Source organism: Phaenicophaeus curvirostris, chromosome 10, assembly GCF_032191515.1.
Source record: "Phaenicophaeus curvirostris isolate KB17595 chromosome 10, BPBGC_Pcur_1.0, whole genome shotgun sequence".
Classification (NCBI taxonomy): Eukaryota; Metazoa; Chordata; class Aves; order Cuculiformes; family Cuculidae; genus Phaenicophaeus; species Phaenicophaeus curvirostris.
Window position 1 is genome coordinate 16,122,001 of NC_091401.1, and position 15,630 is coordinate 16,137,630.

At 39.1% G+C, this 15,630-nt stretch overlaps 1 protein-coding gene across 1 annotated transcript in view; it reads left to right on the forward strand.

Moving 5' to 3' along the window:
• Positions 1-15,630, forward strand: part of MCF2L2 (MCF.2 cell line derived transforming sequence-like 2) — a 152,423-nt gene that overhangs the window by 48,953 nt on the left and 87,840 nt on the right. The window contains exons 9-14 of the mRNA XM_069864764.1: positions 811-925; positions 1,576-1,695; positions 2,923-3,114; positions 3,935-4,126; positions 4,510-4,687; positions 14,494-14,597. Coding sequence (XP_069720865.1) covers positions 811-925; positions 1,576-1,695; positions 2,923-3,114; positions 3,935-4,126; positions 4,510-4,687; positions 14,494-14,597 — 901 coding nt within the window. The remainder of the gene's footprint in view (positions 1-810; positions 926-1,575; positions 1,696-2,922; positions 3,115-3,934; positions 4,127-4,509; positions 4,688-14,493; positions 14,598-15,630) is intronic.

Consider the following 15,630-nt stretch of genomic DNA (forward strand, 5'->3'; position numbering starts at 1 on the left):
CTATTGGTGTTTGCCCCAATAACTTGATTCCAGCACTCATTCGGCTCGTAGGAGATCAGGCTTGGTCCTATGCATGCCCAAAGAGTGCCCATCTGTTGAAATACCGGATATTCAGAGGACTTCTTTTCATCTTTTTTTTTTCTGTTTAAACTTTTCTACTTTGTAATACAATTAATAGATCATTGAGAGGCTGTGAGGATGACTCACTAGTCTGGTGTCAGACATTTTACTCAAGATGTATGATGCCTCAATAGCAATGTCTTTGTAAAAACGTTTCCTCATTTCCACAACGTGAAACAATGTCCGTGGTAGGCATTATGAGCTTCTAATCTATTGTTTTTAATGGACTAGGAGAAATGGTTGAGTCCTTGCCTAGTTCTGATAGATGAAGAATATGAACAAGTTGTAGATTTCCGCTTTAAGCGTTCCTTAAAATAAGATCTGCATCATATTCAACCTGCATTAGCCTGGAGTGAATTACCTTTAAAGAATTGAGTGAAAGCTTGGGAGAGACAGCTCCCTATGCCTGTCAGTGCATGAAACAGCTTGGTGTTCCTGTTGGAAGTCAGGAGGCAGGACTGCAGCTGCCACAGTGGATTCACATAGTTGTCACTCATGAGTCACACTCTTGCCTGTCCCACTGCAAATTTCATTCTCTTATGCTTAAGGGAGTGTTAACACAAAGTTGCCTTGCGTAGGTGTAGACTCCCCACTGTCTCCCTACTCTGCTTTCTGCCATCAATTGAGGTAACTTAAAATAAATGAACTATAGAAACTAAGTAAATTCTTTTCATTATAATTTCTTAACAGGTTATTGGCTCAATTGGATGAAACAGAAAAGGCTTTTGATCAGTTTTGGACCAAGCATCACTTAAAACTAGAACAATGCCTGCAGCTTCGACACTTTGAACATGATTTTAGAGAGGTATTTCATTTGTCCATTCTATCTAGCCTTCTCTGCTAAATGAGGTCAAGTTTTCCCCATACTTAGAGTATACTGTAATCCATAAAGGAGGCTGGGAGAGTAGACTTCACTGTTAAATGAGAAATGGATACTCAGTAATTAAATTTCTCACAACATTTGAATAAGGCACAGTGAGGAATAAGTGCCAGCCTGCTAGGCCAAAATGTGAAAAAGCAAATTCTTGATAAATTGTTTTGCATTATATGTGATGTTACCAAATATCACCTCTGTGACAGTAACTTCCTGGTCCCATTAGAGTGAGTGGAATGCAGTTCAGAAAGCCCAGCTGTCAGCCCAGAGTCTGGAGTAATACAGATTCTGAAGTAATATAGACTCTGGAGTTACAGGTCTTCAAAACTGTGTGGGCCTAAATAAATAGTGAGAAGCAGGATAACTCTTTGAAGAATAGTTAACTGTTGCTTTTCCATTTTGGAATAAGCTGAAAGACTGAACTTGAGATGCAGACACTTCTAAAAGATGTAGGTGAATGTTTAGAAGCCATAGGTTTGTTATAATTTTACGAGTATCTTATGATGGGGTTTGGGTGGGGTTTTTTGTTGTTTTTTTTATTATTATTTAATTTTATGGGGCTTTTGTCATTGTTGTTTTAGGTAAAACTGGCATTGGATAATCTCATGGAAGCACAAGCAGGTTTTGCTGACATTGGAGACAGTGTGACTCGAGTGGAGCACCTCCTAAGGGAACAGAAACAACTGGAAGAGAACGGACAGGTTTGCACTCGATGTAGTATTTTAGCTGCTATAGACATGGTCTTCTAGACACTTCCCTGTCACTGGCCTTATGTCAGGCTTATTCTCTTCTCATGAGTCATTATTTTAAATTGCAAAACTCTGATCCTGATTTCCAGGAGCCAAGGTTCTTCAGAAACCATAATTGCAGTTTCTTACTTGAAAAGCTAGAATCCAGTTTCAAACTAGGAAAGGTTAGGCCCATCTTTGGAATCTGAAAAGCTCAGCCTACTTAACAAGTTCCATTGCCCAAATAACTTTTAAGAACATTCTATGCAAAATGCTAGCAGTCTGAGGAAAGCCAATGCCTTTCAATGAACACCTTTATTTTCCAGACATTTGAAACTTAATTCCGCCAGCTGTGATATGAATCACATTTAGCATTATTAGAAAGCATTGAACAGATGAGTAATTTGAATTGGACAAGGATGCACATGAACAAATGTAAAAGCTAATGGTCACCTTTTTTAAGAATAGGATTAAGATTTAGAAATATTGTGATCTTAGTTATAATAACGAGCATTTTCTTCCCATTGCCCACATCACATAATATATTGATGTGTGCTGTGTTCCTGTTAGCCACCTCTAATTTCATCCTATTGTGACTACGCTTGTGAATGCAGTAGGTTCTGAAGAGTTTTTCGAAATATATCTTAGAATCAAAAATAAAGCAAAGCATTATAAGCCTGGCAATTAGTGAGTAAAAAAAACCACATAATTTTTTCAATTATTGGGAACGTCACAGGGAAAAAAAATTCTATAATGAATGTCCCCAGTATGTCAGAAAGAAGACAGCATATACTCACAGAATCATAATTATCACAGAATGGTTAAGGGTGGAAGGGACATCTAGAGGTATCTTGTTCAACGCCCCTGCTAGAGCCAAGACACCTAGAGCAGCTTGCCTAGAAGGGCAGATTGTCGAGACTTTTTAGTTTCTTTAAGGAGGGAGAACTCCACAGCCTCTCTAGGCAACCTGCTCCAGTGCTCAGCAACCTTCACAGTAAAAAAACCGATGTTCAGACTGAACCTCTTGTGTTTTACTGACAATGAAGTCAGTCTTCAATGTAAATATAAAGTAAGACCTATCAGCTAGATTAATATTCCAAACCTTTACCTCCAGGCTACTGCAGGGATTACAGAGAAGGATTGTCTTTACTATGCATGTAATTTTAAGATCTAACTTTGGAATTTTTTCTCATTTCACAGGAACCTTTAGAGAAGGCCCAGTCTCTAGCTCTCCATGGAGAACAGCTCATCCAAAACAACCATTATGCAGTTGACTCCATTAGACCAAAGTGTGTTGAACTCAGGCGTATTTGTGATGACTTCACCAATGAGACCAAGAAAAAGTATGATATTTTGGGAAAGTCGCTTGAGCTGCATAAGCAGTTAGATAAGGTGAGTGAACCACCTAAGATAACAGCTCTGGTAAGGTACTACTGAAAACGAATGTTTTTGTATGCTTGGGTAATTTGGATGAAGAGAAAAAGTATTTATTCCTTTTTTTCTCCATTTCATTTGGAAACTGTTACTATGAAAACTGGAGCAGTAGCTTCCCATAATTAGCATCTTAAAATTATGAAAATTAGGATATAAAACTAAGCAACAATTGAGCTAGACCTAAATTTGAAACAAGAACTAAATGTATCCCAGTGCTTAAAAATGAACAGTTTACTGCTTGTTCAGTTGTTTTCACTTTCTGTGATCTAACTAGAATAGTAAGCTACAAATGCTTTGAGATTTCCTGCATGCTATTCCAGCCTCATCTGAAACTGGATTTATCAAAATTTTACAGTAAAAACCTGCTTTGGAGTATTTTTGACTGTGTTTAAAGGCCTAAAAAGTTTTGGGCGTTTTGATATGGTTCAAATATTTGTTTTGATTTTTGGATAATTGTGTGATTAAACACTGAAATAAGGCAGTAGAGCTGACAGATTCAGTTTGCACCATCCACAGTTATACTTCTCGGTTTTGCCCATAATATTACTATTTTACACATTACTGGACCGTTAAGCACATTGGAGCTGAATTTAAGTTGTTATTCGTTTTAAATATCTAAGTGAAGTGACTTGTGGCCTGGAATTATTGAGTGTACTGTGAAGTAACATTCATTCCCTTCAGTGACATGTTAGGGCAAATCCATATTTCATGGAGTAGAAGCCACACTTCACAATGTGGACTGTCAGTGATGATGGAGTTGCCTCATTTTTCTTTAAAGGCAAGCCAATGGTGTGAAGCTGGAATCTACCTCTTAGCTTCCCAAGCTGTGGACAAGTGCCAGTCACAAGAGGGAGCTGAAACTGCACTCGTTGAAATTGAGAAGTTCCTGGTAACAGCTAAAGAACATCAGCTCTCTAACCCGAAGGAGTTCTACAATCAGTTTGACATGATCCTCACCCCTGAAATAAAGGTAAAAGCCCTCAGATGTGCATATACTCACTTAGACTTTCAAAATTACTGATTGCCTTGTACATAACAGTGTACTGGGCTATATATTTGAGTCTGCTCTTGCCCTACACCAGAAGGGCACACAGGTGAATATTTGGGGCAATAAGTTTTACTCAGATGAGTAGTCATGGAAGACATAGTTTTCTTCAGAGCAGTGCTAGAAGGACTTAATGAGCTGCCATGTCCTGCTCAGTGAAACTGAGACTTTACAGAGTGCATGGGCTGGGTTACATTAAATTGCAGCACAGTAGGATCTGCAGCACTAGTCTGGGTAACAGAAGTCCTTTCTTAACTAGCTCAGTCCAGCATTGACAGCCATCTGTTGCTTGCCTTTTCTTTGCCTAGGCCAATGCCCAAAGAATTCTAAAAAAACTAGAAGATGTGCAAGAAATGTTTGACAAGAGGCATGTAAGTCTGAAGAAGCTGGCAGCCAAACAGACCCGGCCAGTACAGCCTGTTGCCCCGCACCCTGAATCTTCCCCAAAGCGAGCATCACCAAAGATTACCAGACCAGCAGGAGTAGGTAGGCCATGAACAGCTGCTTTCAGATATACACGAATGTTTTGTCTGTATGGTCATGTTTAATTTTTGTTATCAGAATGAAAACTTGCACTTGTCAGCCTTCTAGGCTCAGCTGTTAAAAGTGAATGTGAAATATCTGTTGCTGCAAACATAAAACCAAGGTAAATCAAAAGAAAAAAAAATCGGGCTTCTCTTCCTCGGTCTAAAGTACATTTCTGTGCTGTTTCTCAGTATGTCTCATACTACTAATTCTTGAAAACCCAAACCAGGCCAGTCACTGCAAGTGTGCAAAGTGTGAGAACCTCTTTTATGTTCCATGTACTGTAATGTGACTATTTGGCTTTAAAGGGTCACTATCCCCAAAGTTTCAATCAAATACTTGCAAAGGTTAAAGGTTCATTAGCGACACTGACTCATTTGTGTAATTTTTGCTTTTCCCCCTCTATATAACTTTATTAATTTTCTAGTGTTGTCCTCTACTAACTATAAAAGTTGAACTTTGCTTCTATTTGGAATTTACTGACAGGTCATGATTTGAGATTAGCATGTGCTTTTAACCAAGATAGCTGTTTTCTGCAAAAAAGAATATGGGTGAAGCAAATCTGAAACAGTGATACTTGAAAAACATCTACCCTGTACTTGGTGGCATGGAGAGGTTGTCCTTTTTCAGCAGAGATGGATATAAGAAATTAAAAAATGGAACCTTAGGGCTTTTTTTAAAAGGGGAGCCTTTAGGAAAAAGCCTTGAAAAAACCTAAGTTGTGTGAAAAGCATGCCATAAACTTTGCTTTTTCAATAGGAATATTAGGATGGCCAGTAGCACGATCATTTTGCTTCCCAGCCATGCTATCACAAGGTCGCACAAATGCCCCCGTTGTTCTCCGGTGCTCTCCAACACTCATACTTTTTCACCAAGGAAGATCATAATTTCCCTCCAATTACTGTGCTGGTTTGTAATCTGTATTTCCCCCCCTAAACCACACAAGCTGTGTTCTCAACATATTATTGCTACCTCAAGTTTCAGCCTCACTATTGGCTTAAAGCAAGCTGAGACAGCAATGCCTTTAAAGAGGTTCTGCTCTGCAACCAACTCGTCCTCCAGCAACGTGTTCCCCTCTTGCACTGTTTTTGGCAGTCAGTTAGCTGTATGACTTGTGATTTACCTTGAAAACTCAATGAACTGACTGCAAAACCATAGTAGTTAATTTTCCATTACACAAGAAAATGTAGGGAGCTCTGGAGATCACGTAGCCCAATCACCTGCTCAAAGCAGCACGAACTTCAGAGTTGATGAGCTTGTTCACCTTGTGGCCGCTAGTGCTGATGCAAAAGAAGCAACAGGGAAATGGGGCTATGGGGTCAGTAGGTCAGAGGTAAGTAGTGAATGTTAGTGGTAGTACAGTTTTAGAATGGCTTTCGCCTCTTGGGAAACTTCATCTCCAGGCTAAAAGCTAGTCTTACGTTTCTGTTTGTGCACACAGTTTCTGTGTTTCTTAAACTTCTTCCATGTTATTTTAGAGCACTTGCAGTTTTTTAAATCAAACTTTTGGTGTAAGTAGAACCTTAAAAAATAGTCACTAGTATGTAAGTGGCAATGCTTTAAATTTTAATTGTTGTTCATACAGCCAAGCCAATATTATCAGCTCTTTCACAAAAAAAAATCATGAGATGCCTCCAGGCTCTGACTCTTGCATTGCAGTTCAGTGTTACACAACACCAATACAGGATAACTGTGTGACAAGGATTAGCCTCTCATGTCCTGCTGAAAATGAATAGGTGGATTTAATTTATTTTAAAATAGTACTCCAGTTCTTTTCCAAGGGAATGCAAAATGCAACCCAGCCCTGTTCAGGCATCAATGAGTAGACCATGGCACCACATTCAGATTCTTTGTGCCAGGATATGATTGACCTAGAGTACTTCTGCACCAAGAAACAGAAGTCCTTGACTACAGCTTATTCTGGGGATCAAACCCAATTATCTTAACTGCCACGAACACTGTGTGTATATTTGGGTATTATCCAATTGTCCACTACAAGGAGTTATGTTTTTAATTACTTTCTAAATGCCAAAACACTTGGCAAGTACTGGTAAGTATTTCAACCTCTTTTATTTTTGAGGAAGAAAACTGAAGCACAGATAAACTGAGTGATTCACCAAGGGGTTTCAAAGTCTGAGTCTGAAATGTGGTTGAGAATAGGCTGAGTCCCATTTCAAGCCTTGAAAATGAGTCTGTGAAACTCTGTTCTTTTTGAAGCTACCCTCTTGTGGACTTTCCTCTGTGCCCTTTCTTCAGATTCATGGGATCAATGTAGAATCAGTGTTTATTTATGGGGAGAGTTTATTAAGCATCATCTTGGAAAAAAGAAAGAGACTAAACGCACCTTCTTGAAACAGATATTGTAACTCATTCTGATTTGATAACCAGGACTTACCTGAACATTTCTAAAAGCTTGCAAAATAGAATATGGCAATAGGAAAACAGAATATGGCAATAGGCAAATACCATATTTCTAGGCTGTATAAATACAAAGGGAGGCAAAGGCAATAAAACATGGTAAACAGAAATAGAGGACCAGAAAGAAAGGCTTTTGTCCCCAGGCAGCAGATGTAACAATACCACAGCAGCATTGCAATGGTTGCCTCTGAAAGGAAAAAAAATTGCACTTGTTCTAGAATAGATTTTATTTTGTTTTGACTTGCTGACTCTCCATTTCCCTAACAAGGAATTGTAGGGAAAATTCAACCCATTCAGGGTGCTAATGGAAAAAACGGATGTGAAGGCTCAGGCATGAAATACTCCATTACTGTGAGGCTCTGTTTTACATTGACACAGACATAGGTGCATACAGACAGAACAGATACCACGTGAAAGGGCAGGTTTCTATCACGGAAATGACAGTGATAGTTTCTTATGTCAACGTCACTATGGTCTCTATTGACTCTTGGCAGTGTCATAACTTCGTGAAGATGCAGAAGGGCAGCTCAGAGCTACACTCTAGTGGAAACTCTCCCTCACCCACTGCTTTTCTATGGGTCTGGAAATTCTCAAGCAAAATTTTAAATTAATCCCATATGTGCTTGAAACTTTTGGTTTCGTGAATTAACTTGTAAATTTTGCAGGGACAGGCCTGTTCAACAAAAACTGGTAACGGAATTATGATGCTCAAAAGTCTGTGCCAGCTGGACTTAGTGTAAATTTTAGCTGTGGGAATCTGCTTAAATATTATTCACCGATTAACCAAGAAAAAGCAGAAACCCCTCTGCTGACCTTTTTATAACAAATGCTTCGAAAATCTTTAAGTAGTACAGATGACACCTTATTTTAAGGAGAATGCTGTTTACTCCCAGTGAAAGCTGCTTGAATACTGCTAATGACTAAACTTGTCAATAGGTGTGCTGGGATGGAAGGAGTGGCACTTGATGAGGAAATTCCTTTGCTTTAGTTCATTTATGAGGGCATCAGTTTTGATGATTTTACTACATATTTGCGGTCTGTGTTAGCTGGAGTGAATTGGGATAGGTCTACGAAGTTAAACCATGCAGGCTAGTATTGCCCATAGGCTGTCAGGCACAGTGGGATAAGCCACAGAGCTGTAAAGAATAATACAAGCTGTTAGGGATGACTGTAGTTAGCATTTCTCTATTTTCATTTGCTTATAATTCTCCCAAATTCTAACTCTTTGAAATAAAACTTCCCTAGAGGCTATCTTCTTCAGCCTGATGCTTTCGTGGAAAATTTCAATAAAAATGGTTTGGCCATCTCGGTGAACAAGGTTAGGAAAATTGTCCTGGTTGAGTTACCTTTGTGGCTAGAGCTGGAACGTGGCAGTACAAAATAGTTCTACCGCTTCAAGTGTCCAGGTTTGGTAGAATTATAAGCACTCGGGGAGAAAAAAAATCTCAGTTCATACATGTTCATTATGTATGAACTTGCTACAGTTTGGCTCCCTATAGTCTCATTTCCCTTGTTGTCAGCAAAACTCTTTGTAACGTAGAGACAAAATATGCTTTGTATCCCCCCTACTGCTTGTTTCCTTACAATATGAGCTTGCAGCAGCTTCAGACCTTCTTCATGCAGGGCTGTCACAGCCTCCCTTTCTTCTCTCCTCTTTGCCCAGCAACGCAGTGTGTTTATGACTCTGCTTTTCCTCCATACTTGTGGTCATATAACCTATGGGAACCAATAAGGGCACAGAAAACTGTCGCTGAGGGTTATGGTGTGGGTGTTTGGTTTTGGCTAGTTCAGCTCTTCATCATCCAGATCCATGAACAGCACTGCTGACAAGAAAAAAAAAAGAGGAGACAGAAATGCATTTCCAGAAGTTTGGGAGGACAGGGAGAGCTGCACCAGATCCACTTCAGATGGGTGCCAACTGCTGTGGAGTCACCCCTGAAGCTGTGACTACTTACTGCTGCTTTTTTAAACTCCTGTGGACACAGGAAGAAGAAGCTGGTGCTGTAGGTGTAAATGTTAAGAACAAATGTGGGTGTTAATGTGATCCAACTTAGTGCATTGTGGGGGGGGGAGAGTTGTTTTTAATAACTTGTGCAACTAAGTAAAGAAATCTGTATTGAAAGACCAGTGAAAGACTGAAATCAGAATTACTAGGCAGGGCATATGGTCCTGAACACATGAGGTGGCTTATAATACTCGGTAACCTGAAAACTCATTTCTAAAAACGTCAAGATAGTCTCCTAAAGTAGTGTATTTTCTTTTGACCTTTATGCATCAAACTCAGAGATTTCAGTGTGGTTGATAACAGCCTGTTAGCTCTGAGAAGTGTTGTGAAAACAGCTGAGTAAATATTTATGAAGCACTTGAATTGTAAAAATTACTATTAGAAAAAAGGCAATTATTTTCAGAGCAGGAATTGAAATAGCAAATGCATAGAAAGGCTCTGCTCCCTCCCCCACTTGAGAAATGCAGATAAATCGAAACAGTGAATAAGCTGCTCATGAATTAAGTGGGTTTGATTCCATGCACAGAATGAGGCAGGTATTCTTAGAGAGGGGTGGACCACGATGCCCTAGGAGCAAAGGGGCAAAATTAGGGTTGCACATGTAGCTTTGCTTCCTGCATCTCCTGACTTCTAAATGCTATAAAATACTCACCTATGGAATTTTTTTGTGCAATTTAAATGTGAAATACAGGAGCAAGGATGCCAAAATTTCTGTGAGCTCATTAAGCAAATAACACGTTTAACAGCACATTACACATACAAAACCCATGACTCATACTAGAAGCATCTTAGAAGGCCAATTTGGAACATGAAATTCAAATGGAGGAACACAGCTGGAGCCTTTTCAATTCTTTAAACAATAAAATTTAAACTGGTTCCATCTCAGTTAAATGTGCACGACTGCTCATTGGATCCATTCCAGCGTTCCTCACAGTCGCTAATGTGTAACACTTACTAACTAATAACATCTGGACTCTTGCAAGAGTTTGGAGATATATGCAGGAGAAGTGGGGCTGCGGAGAGATTTGCTGACTTGGAAAAGATGGTGCATGTGATTTTCATTAATGGTTTTGAGAAAGCATCAGTTTCTATAGTTTAAGATATTTCCATAAATGAAGTAAAGAAAAGGAAAAGATGCTTTCAATTTTGTGGCTGTAGGGCTGCTATCACTCTTGAGCAAGTCTGAGGAAACTTAAGCAGTGTGTCTCTTTGCAGAATACAGTTCCACACACAGGGGCCTTGCTCTGTGCTTCTTATATGGACAGACTTTCAGGGGGCTTGAAAAACATTTTGCTAGCGCAAAGTAGTATAGATTGTATTGCCTTAGAACGGAAAAGACTTTCTGTATTAAGTCATTAAATGATAAATTTTAGATGCTCTGGTCTTTCTTTAGCTACCTAACAATGCTATTTCGTCATCACCATCATTCAAAACTGCTATTCAAATTCTTGTTCCCATGGGTCAGCATGGGCTGCAAGCCCCAGTAAATAATTTAGCAGACAAGTTGTTTTCATGCCTGTTCTAGTCAAAGGACCCTGATTCTGCTGTAGGTGGTTAGCAAGAATGCACCAACTCTCACACGGAAAACAGGTGGGGAAGCGTGTGGCTGTGAAATTCACACAAGGCCTGAACGTAAAGCATGGTAGTTATTTAAGGAAGGCATCCAACATCTTTCTTGGAGGTGGTGAGTGTGTCATAACCTTTGACTACAGTCTGTGTTTCTTGCTAGCTAATGAGTTACGCTTACTATAGCAGGAGCAACTTTTAGGGCAGTTACTCAGATGGACAAATCCAGCTGTCTGTGAGCACCTTGGAGCTGCATACTGTTCTGTATGTGCCTCATATGTGATGTAGCCTCCCTATAAAAGGTGGATTCCTGAGAGATGGTGCCTGTACCCTGCCGTGCACCAGTAGGGTGGGGAAACGGGTGAGACCACAGCCTTTCCTCACAAGCAGCACAGCAAGTTATCCTCACCGAATTTATTTCAGTCCTTGAGTGGTGGAGACACTGCAAAGCAACATTGAGCATGTGAGTCTGTCCTTTTCTAGCAGCTTTAGGTACAGTACAGCCCACGTGTTCATACAAAACTAGTAAGCTTTACTGTAAATAAAATGTTTATTACCCTGCAATAAAATGTTTACCTCTACATACGATACTCTTTAACAGTATTTGTTTAAAAGCAGTGTCAAACAACTTAAAACATTAATGAGTTCAAAATGAAACATACATTACTCGTTATCTAGGGGAGTTCTGTGAAACAATTGGATGAAAACATCCTTGAAACCATGCAAACCTGAGATTGTTTATGGATATAGTTTTCCTTTATTCCTGTGCCTTTGTTCTTTTGTTGAAAGCAGTTGAACACCAACGTCCAGCTTCCTTAGCAGTACAGTACAGTAATGACCTTGAAATGGTCAACTATGCTGAATTTAATAAGGGAGTTTCCCTTATAAAATATTTCCAGTTCCAGAGTAATTAGTGCAATAAAAATTGGCAGGTATTTGGGCTGTTTCTTTCTAAATTACTCCAGAAACTACTTAAATGTCATAACGTGCAGTAGTCTCTGAATATGGGCCAGTCGCTACCTCAGACTCTGGAACATAACCAAAACCAGATTGTTTCCTGTTTTCAATTCATTTTCGAGTCAGATTGGGAAGGGGATGTTTGCTGTGTCAATCTGAATCAAATTCACCCTTGAAATATAAGCAGTCAGATTTGACTGTTTCTTTATCTACTGCCTCTGTTCTGAAATATGTCACACTGATGGAGCCAAGATTAAGCTACCAAACCAACCTGAGCAATTTGCTGTGGATCAAGTAGCATCTGCATGTGGGCTTTCTGTAAATGCACTTAAACTGTCGAGTGCTCTCTTTGCTGTATCACCTGGAGCTGTCTGAGTATGCAAGTTGTAATCCAGACATCAAAGTCCTAACTGATTTCCATGTTTTCCACTGGCTGCTTTCAGCCAGGGTTTTCATACCAGTATCAACCATCCCTTTAGCTAGAGAGTGTTCTCGTTAGTGAATAGGTAAAAAAACTTGGTATTGCTTACTATGCTGTTCTAAGCAAAAGTTCTCATGTTTCCTAAAGTTATTTCCTTGGCTTCCACTCCTTTTAAGAACACATCCAGTACATAACAAAGCTAAATCCTACCTTTTCTGAGCTATGCAGTGGACTGAGCTTAGGCTTAAATAGGGTAACTGGACACAAGCAGCATATCTGGGATATTCAGGAGTGACGGCTAAGTGTGTATGGAAGAGTATGAAATAATAACTTGGTTTTCTTTAATTGGGATCAAGTCTTAGATTTACTCTTTTTTATGTTAATTTTTCAAGGTATAAATAGGATATAGCTGGGAGAAGCTCCAGGAGAGAATATTGTTCAGTATGATAGGTATGATCACCGACTGTGTCTTGTCCAGATCACGGCAGATGAGAATTTAAGGTTAAATAGAATCTTTAGGATGCTTAGTTGATAAAGGTTGGTATTCTCATTCTGCCAAAGGTAGACCTTGTCCTCCCTGCAGATTAGAAAGGTATAAAGAACTTCAATGATAAAGACAAATATCTTTTATCTGCTGCATCTTGCCTCTTCCCCCACTCGCCTTGGTTTCAAAATGTCAGTAGACCACTTTTTGGGTGAAATAACAATAGTTTTGAGAGAACAATTACTACTTCATGGAAAGTTCTCTTGGGGATGGGAAAAAGGCATCTGTTGAAAGCAATGCTCAAAATCAAAACAAATCCCCCGCTGTATGTTCTGAAAGAGAGTGATGGAAGAATCACACAGAGTTGACATTTGTATTTCAGCTCAGTCCTGGGAACCACAAAAATCTTCTGCTGGTCGATTATAGCCGCTGATGGCTGTCAGACTTTGCTATTCCATTGAAGAAACTTTTTAATATGGAGTCATTGTGAGGAAGTAATGGGCATGAAATGGACATTGCCAAGTCCTCATGTCATTCGGCATGGGATAAAACCAGGAAGATTTAGGAAAGAGTTGGAAAGAGGTTGCTTCAATTAATATTCATCCCAGCTGCATAATAAAACAGTTGAAAAGACAGTGAGTAGAAATGTGAGCTTGTTGTTGACTGTAAAACTGATCTCTAGTCCTTCTAACTGCATATCATTTGGGGCATTTCTATGGCACTTTTTTACTACATTAAAAGCATTTGAAAATTTGTTAAAGTGTTCCTCATTCAAAGATATCTGCATCTTCTTATTGCATCTCTCAGCTTCTCCAAGAGAATAATAAAATCAATTTGTGACAACCAAGAGTCTCAAGACCTCCAAACATTAAACTTGGTGAAACAGAATGTTACTGGATGCACTTGAAAACACCAGCTTTTATTTTTGAAAAGTCCTTGTTCAATCTGAAAGTTTTCCCAGAATAAATCTGAAAAGGACCTAATTGCAGAATTGCAACACTTTTGTTCTTTGCTGCCTGACCCAGATTCTTTCGTCATTTCATCTGGTATTCATATTTGTTTGCACCATGACATGCATGGTTGCCTGTATCAATTCAGCAACTAACAAAAAGGAGAGTTCTGTTTGCCTTGTACTTAAATAACATGCACTGTTAACTCATAAATTTTAAAAAAAATTACAAACTATAACAGATTACTTTCTACTCAAGCTAAATGTATGATTCCCCTTCTCACAGTAAATATAAATTTCATGATAAACTTTTTTCTTTGGGTAGCAGTATCAGGATAAATGGTTAAGTTGTTAAGGCTGGTCTAGCAGTATTAGATAGCTCATGGTCGGCTGTGGTTTACAGAGACTGCAAGCCCCAACACACCCAGACATGACAGAGCATATTCCAAAATAATTTCCTCGGATTCACTGTCATTACATACATGGTTACAATGATGCAAACACCTGTATGATTAATCTTTTGAGACTTGTTCGTGTGATGACACCTTACACGGAGCAATCCTTTATAATCTGACATTAGGAAACCTTTACCAGAACCAAAATTTCCATTCTTTGGGAACCTCCGCAGGTAACAACACTTGAGTGGAAAAACTATGCAAGTGAAAATTACCCAGCTGTGGATACAGCTGGCTAACGTGTATCTGTGCTACCCTAAAGATGGTTGCCAGGGAGGAAGCCAAGCTAAAGTAGTGATGGCAGCGTGGAACTGTAGGTGCCAACTTGAGACACGAGGGAGCCCATACCTTGTGCCAGCTGGTCTTTCACCATTCCAGCCACAATTCCATTCTCTAAGCCAGGTCTCAGCTACCACTGATGCGACAGGATCTTTGCCCCTTGCTTTTATTAGGAAGTAGGATTTCAACTTTTAGCATGTTTTCTAATGTTACTTTCTTTTTGAATCCTTCAGCTACCAACAGGAGGTCCACAGAAATTTCCTGCCCTCCAAAGACCATTTCTGAAGTAGAGTTATCAAAAAAGAAAAACATTAAGAAGACTAAAGGTGGAATTAAGGTAGGAGCATCTGGGTTTTGGGGACATCCCATATTGCGAGAGAACTGAAAACAAATTAAATATAAGTTCACGTATTTATACTTGGAATTAAAAAATTGAATATTTACAAGTTAATTCTCTGCTAAGCATTTGTTTTTTACACTTTCATGTTGCAGTTTTAAAGTTACTCAGATGACAGTGTTAAAAAATACTTATGCTCATGTACATGGAAAACCAAGTTACACTAAAGCAGAAATCACTTTCAAAGGATGAAAAGGAAACATGGTTGGAACGTCTAACAATAATACATAAAAGTGCATCCAAAGTTTCCATCTTTCCTTATAGCATATGAACTATTCTGTTTCTGAAACTGGTATCTCATCCCAGGTCCTCTGAACCTAAGATATGTTGCATTCAGAATCCTACAAAGTTATAATTTTTTTTTATTTAAGTATTTTCTATGGGTAGTTCCTATGCAAAGGAGGAGAGACTAGACATTTAATACTTAAACATAAACCAACCAATCAACAAAAACCCAAAAATTCCACTGTTCCTTGTTGCTGCGTGGGCAAGGAAGGTTCAGGGAAATGTATTTTGCTTTTGTGTCTCTATGATAAGATTTGTTGCATTATTGCTTCTGCAGCAAGACTCTGTTTAGGGCTCTTCGGACATCCTTACCCTTTCCTCCCTATTTTTGAGCCTGACAGCATTTAAGAACCCTGCCCTTACAGTGGAGAGTCTTTTCTTTGAGCTGTAGAGACTGGTCGGGATAACAAGCTGTCAAGGCAGTTGTTTCACTCTCCTAGAGTATTTTAAGATTGGAAACAGATGGATCCAGAAACTTCATTCATCTGCAGTTCTTGTAACTAAGAGGAACTACAGCTGCATCATGAAACTTTTTATTTGCCCACGCCTGCTGAAATAGCCACTGTCAGAAACTAGTCACCTTTTTTTTTTCCCTGTCAAATTCAAGCAATGCCTCATTTGTCTTATTTTAAATGTTTGGGTTTACACTAAGTAAGTGTACCTGTGAAAGATAGGAGTACCACTGAAG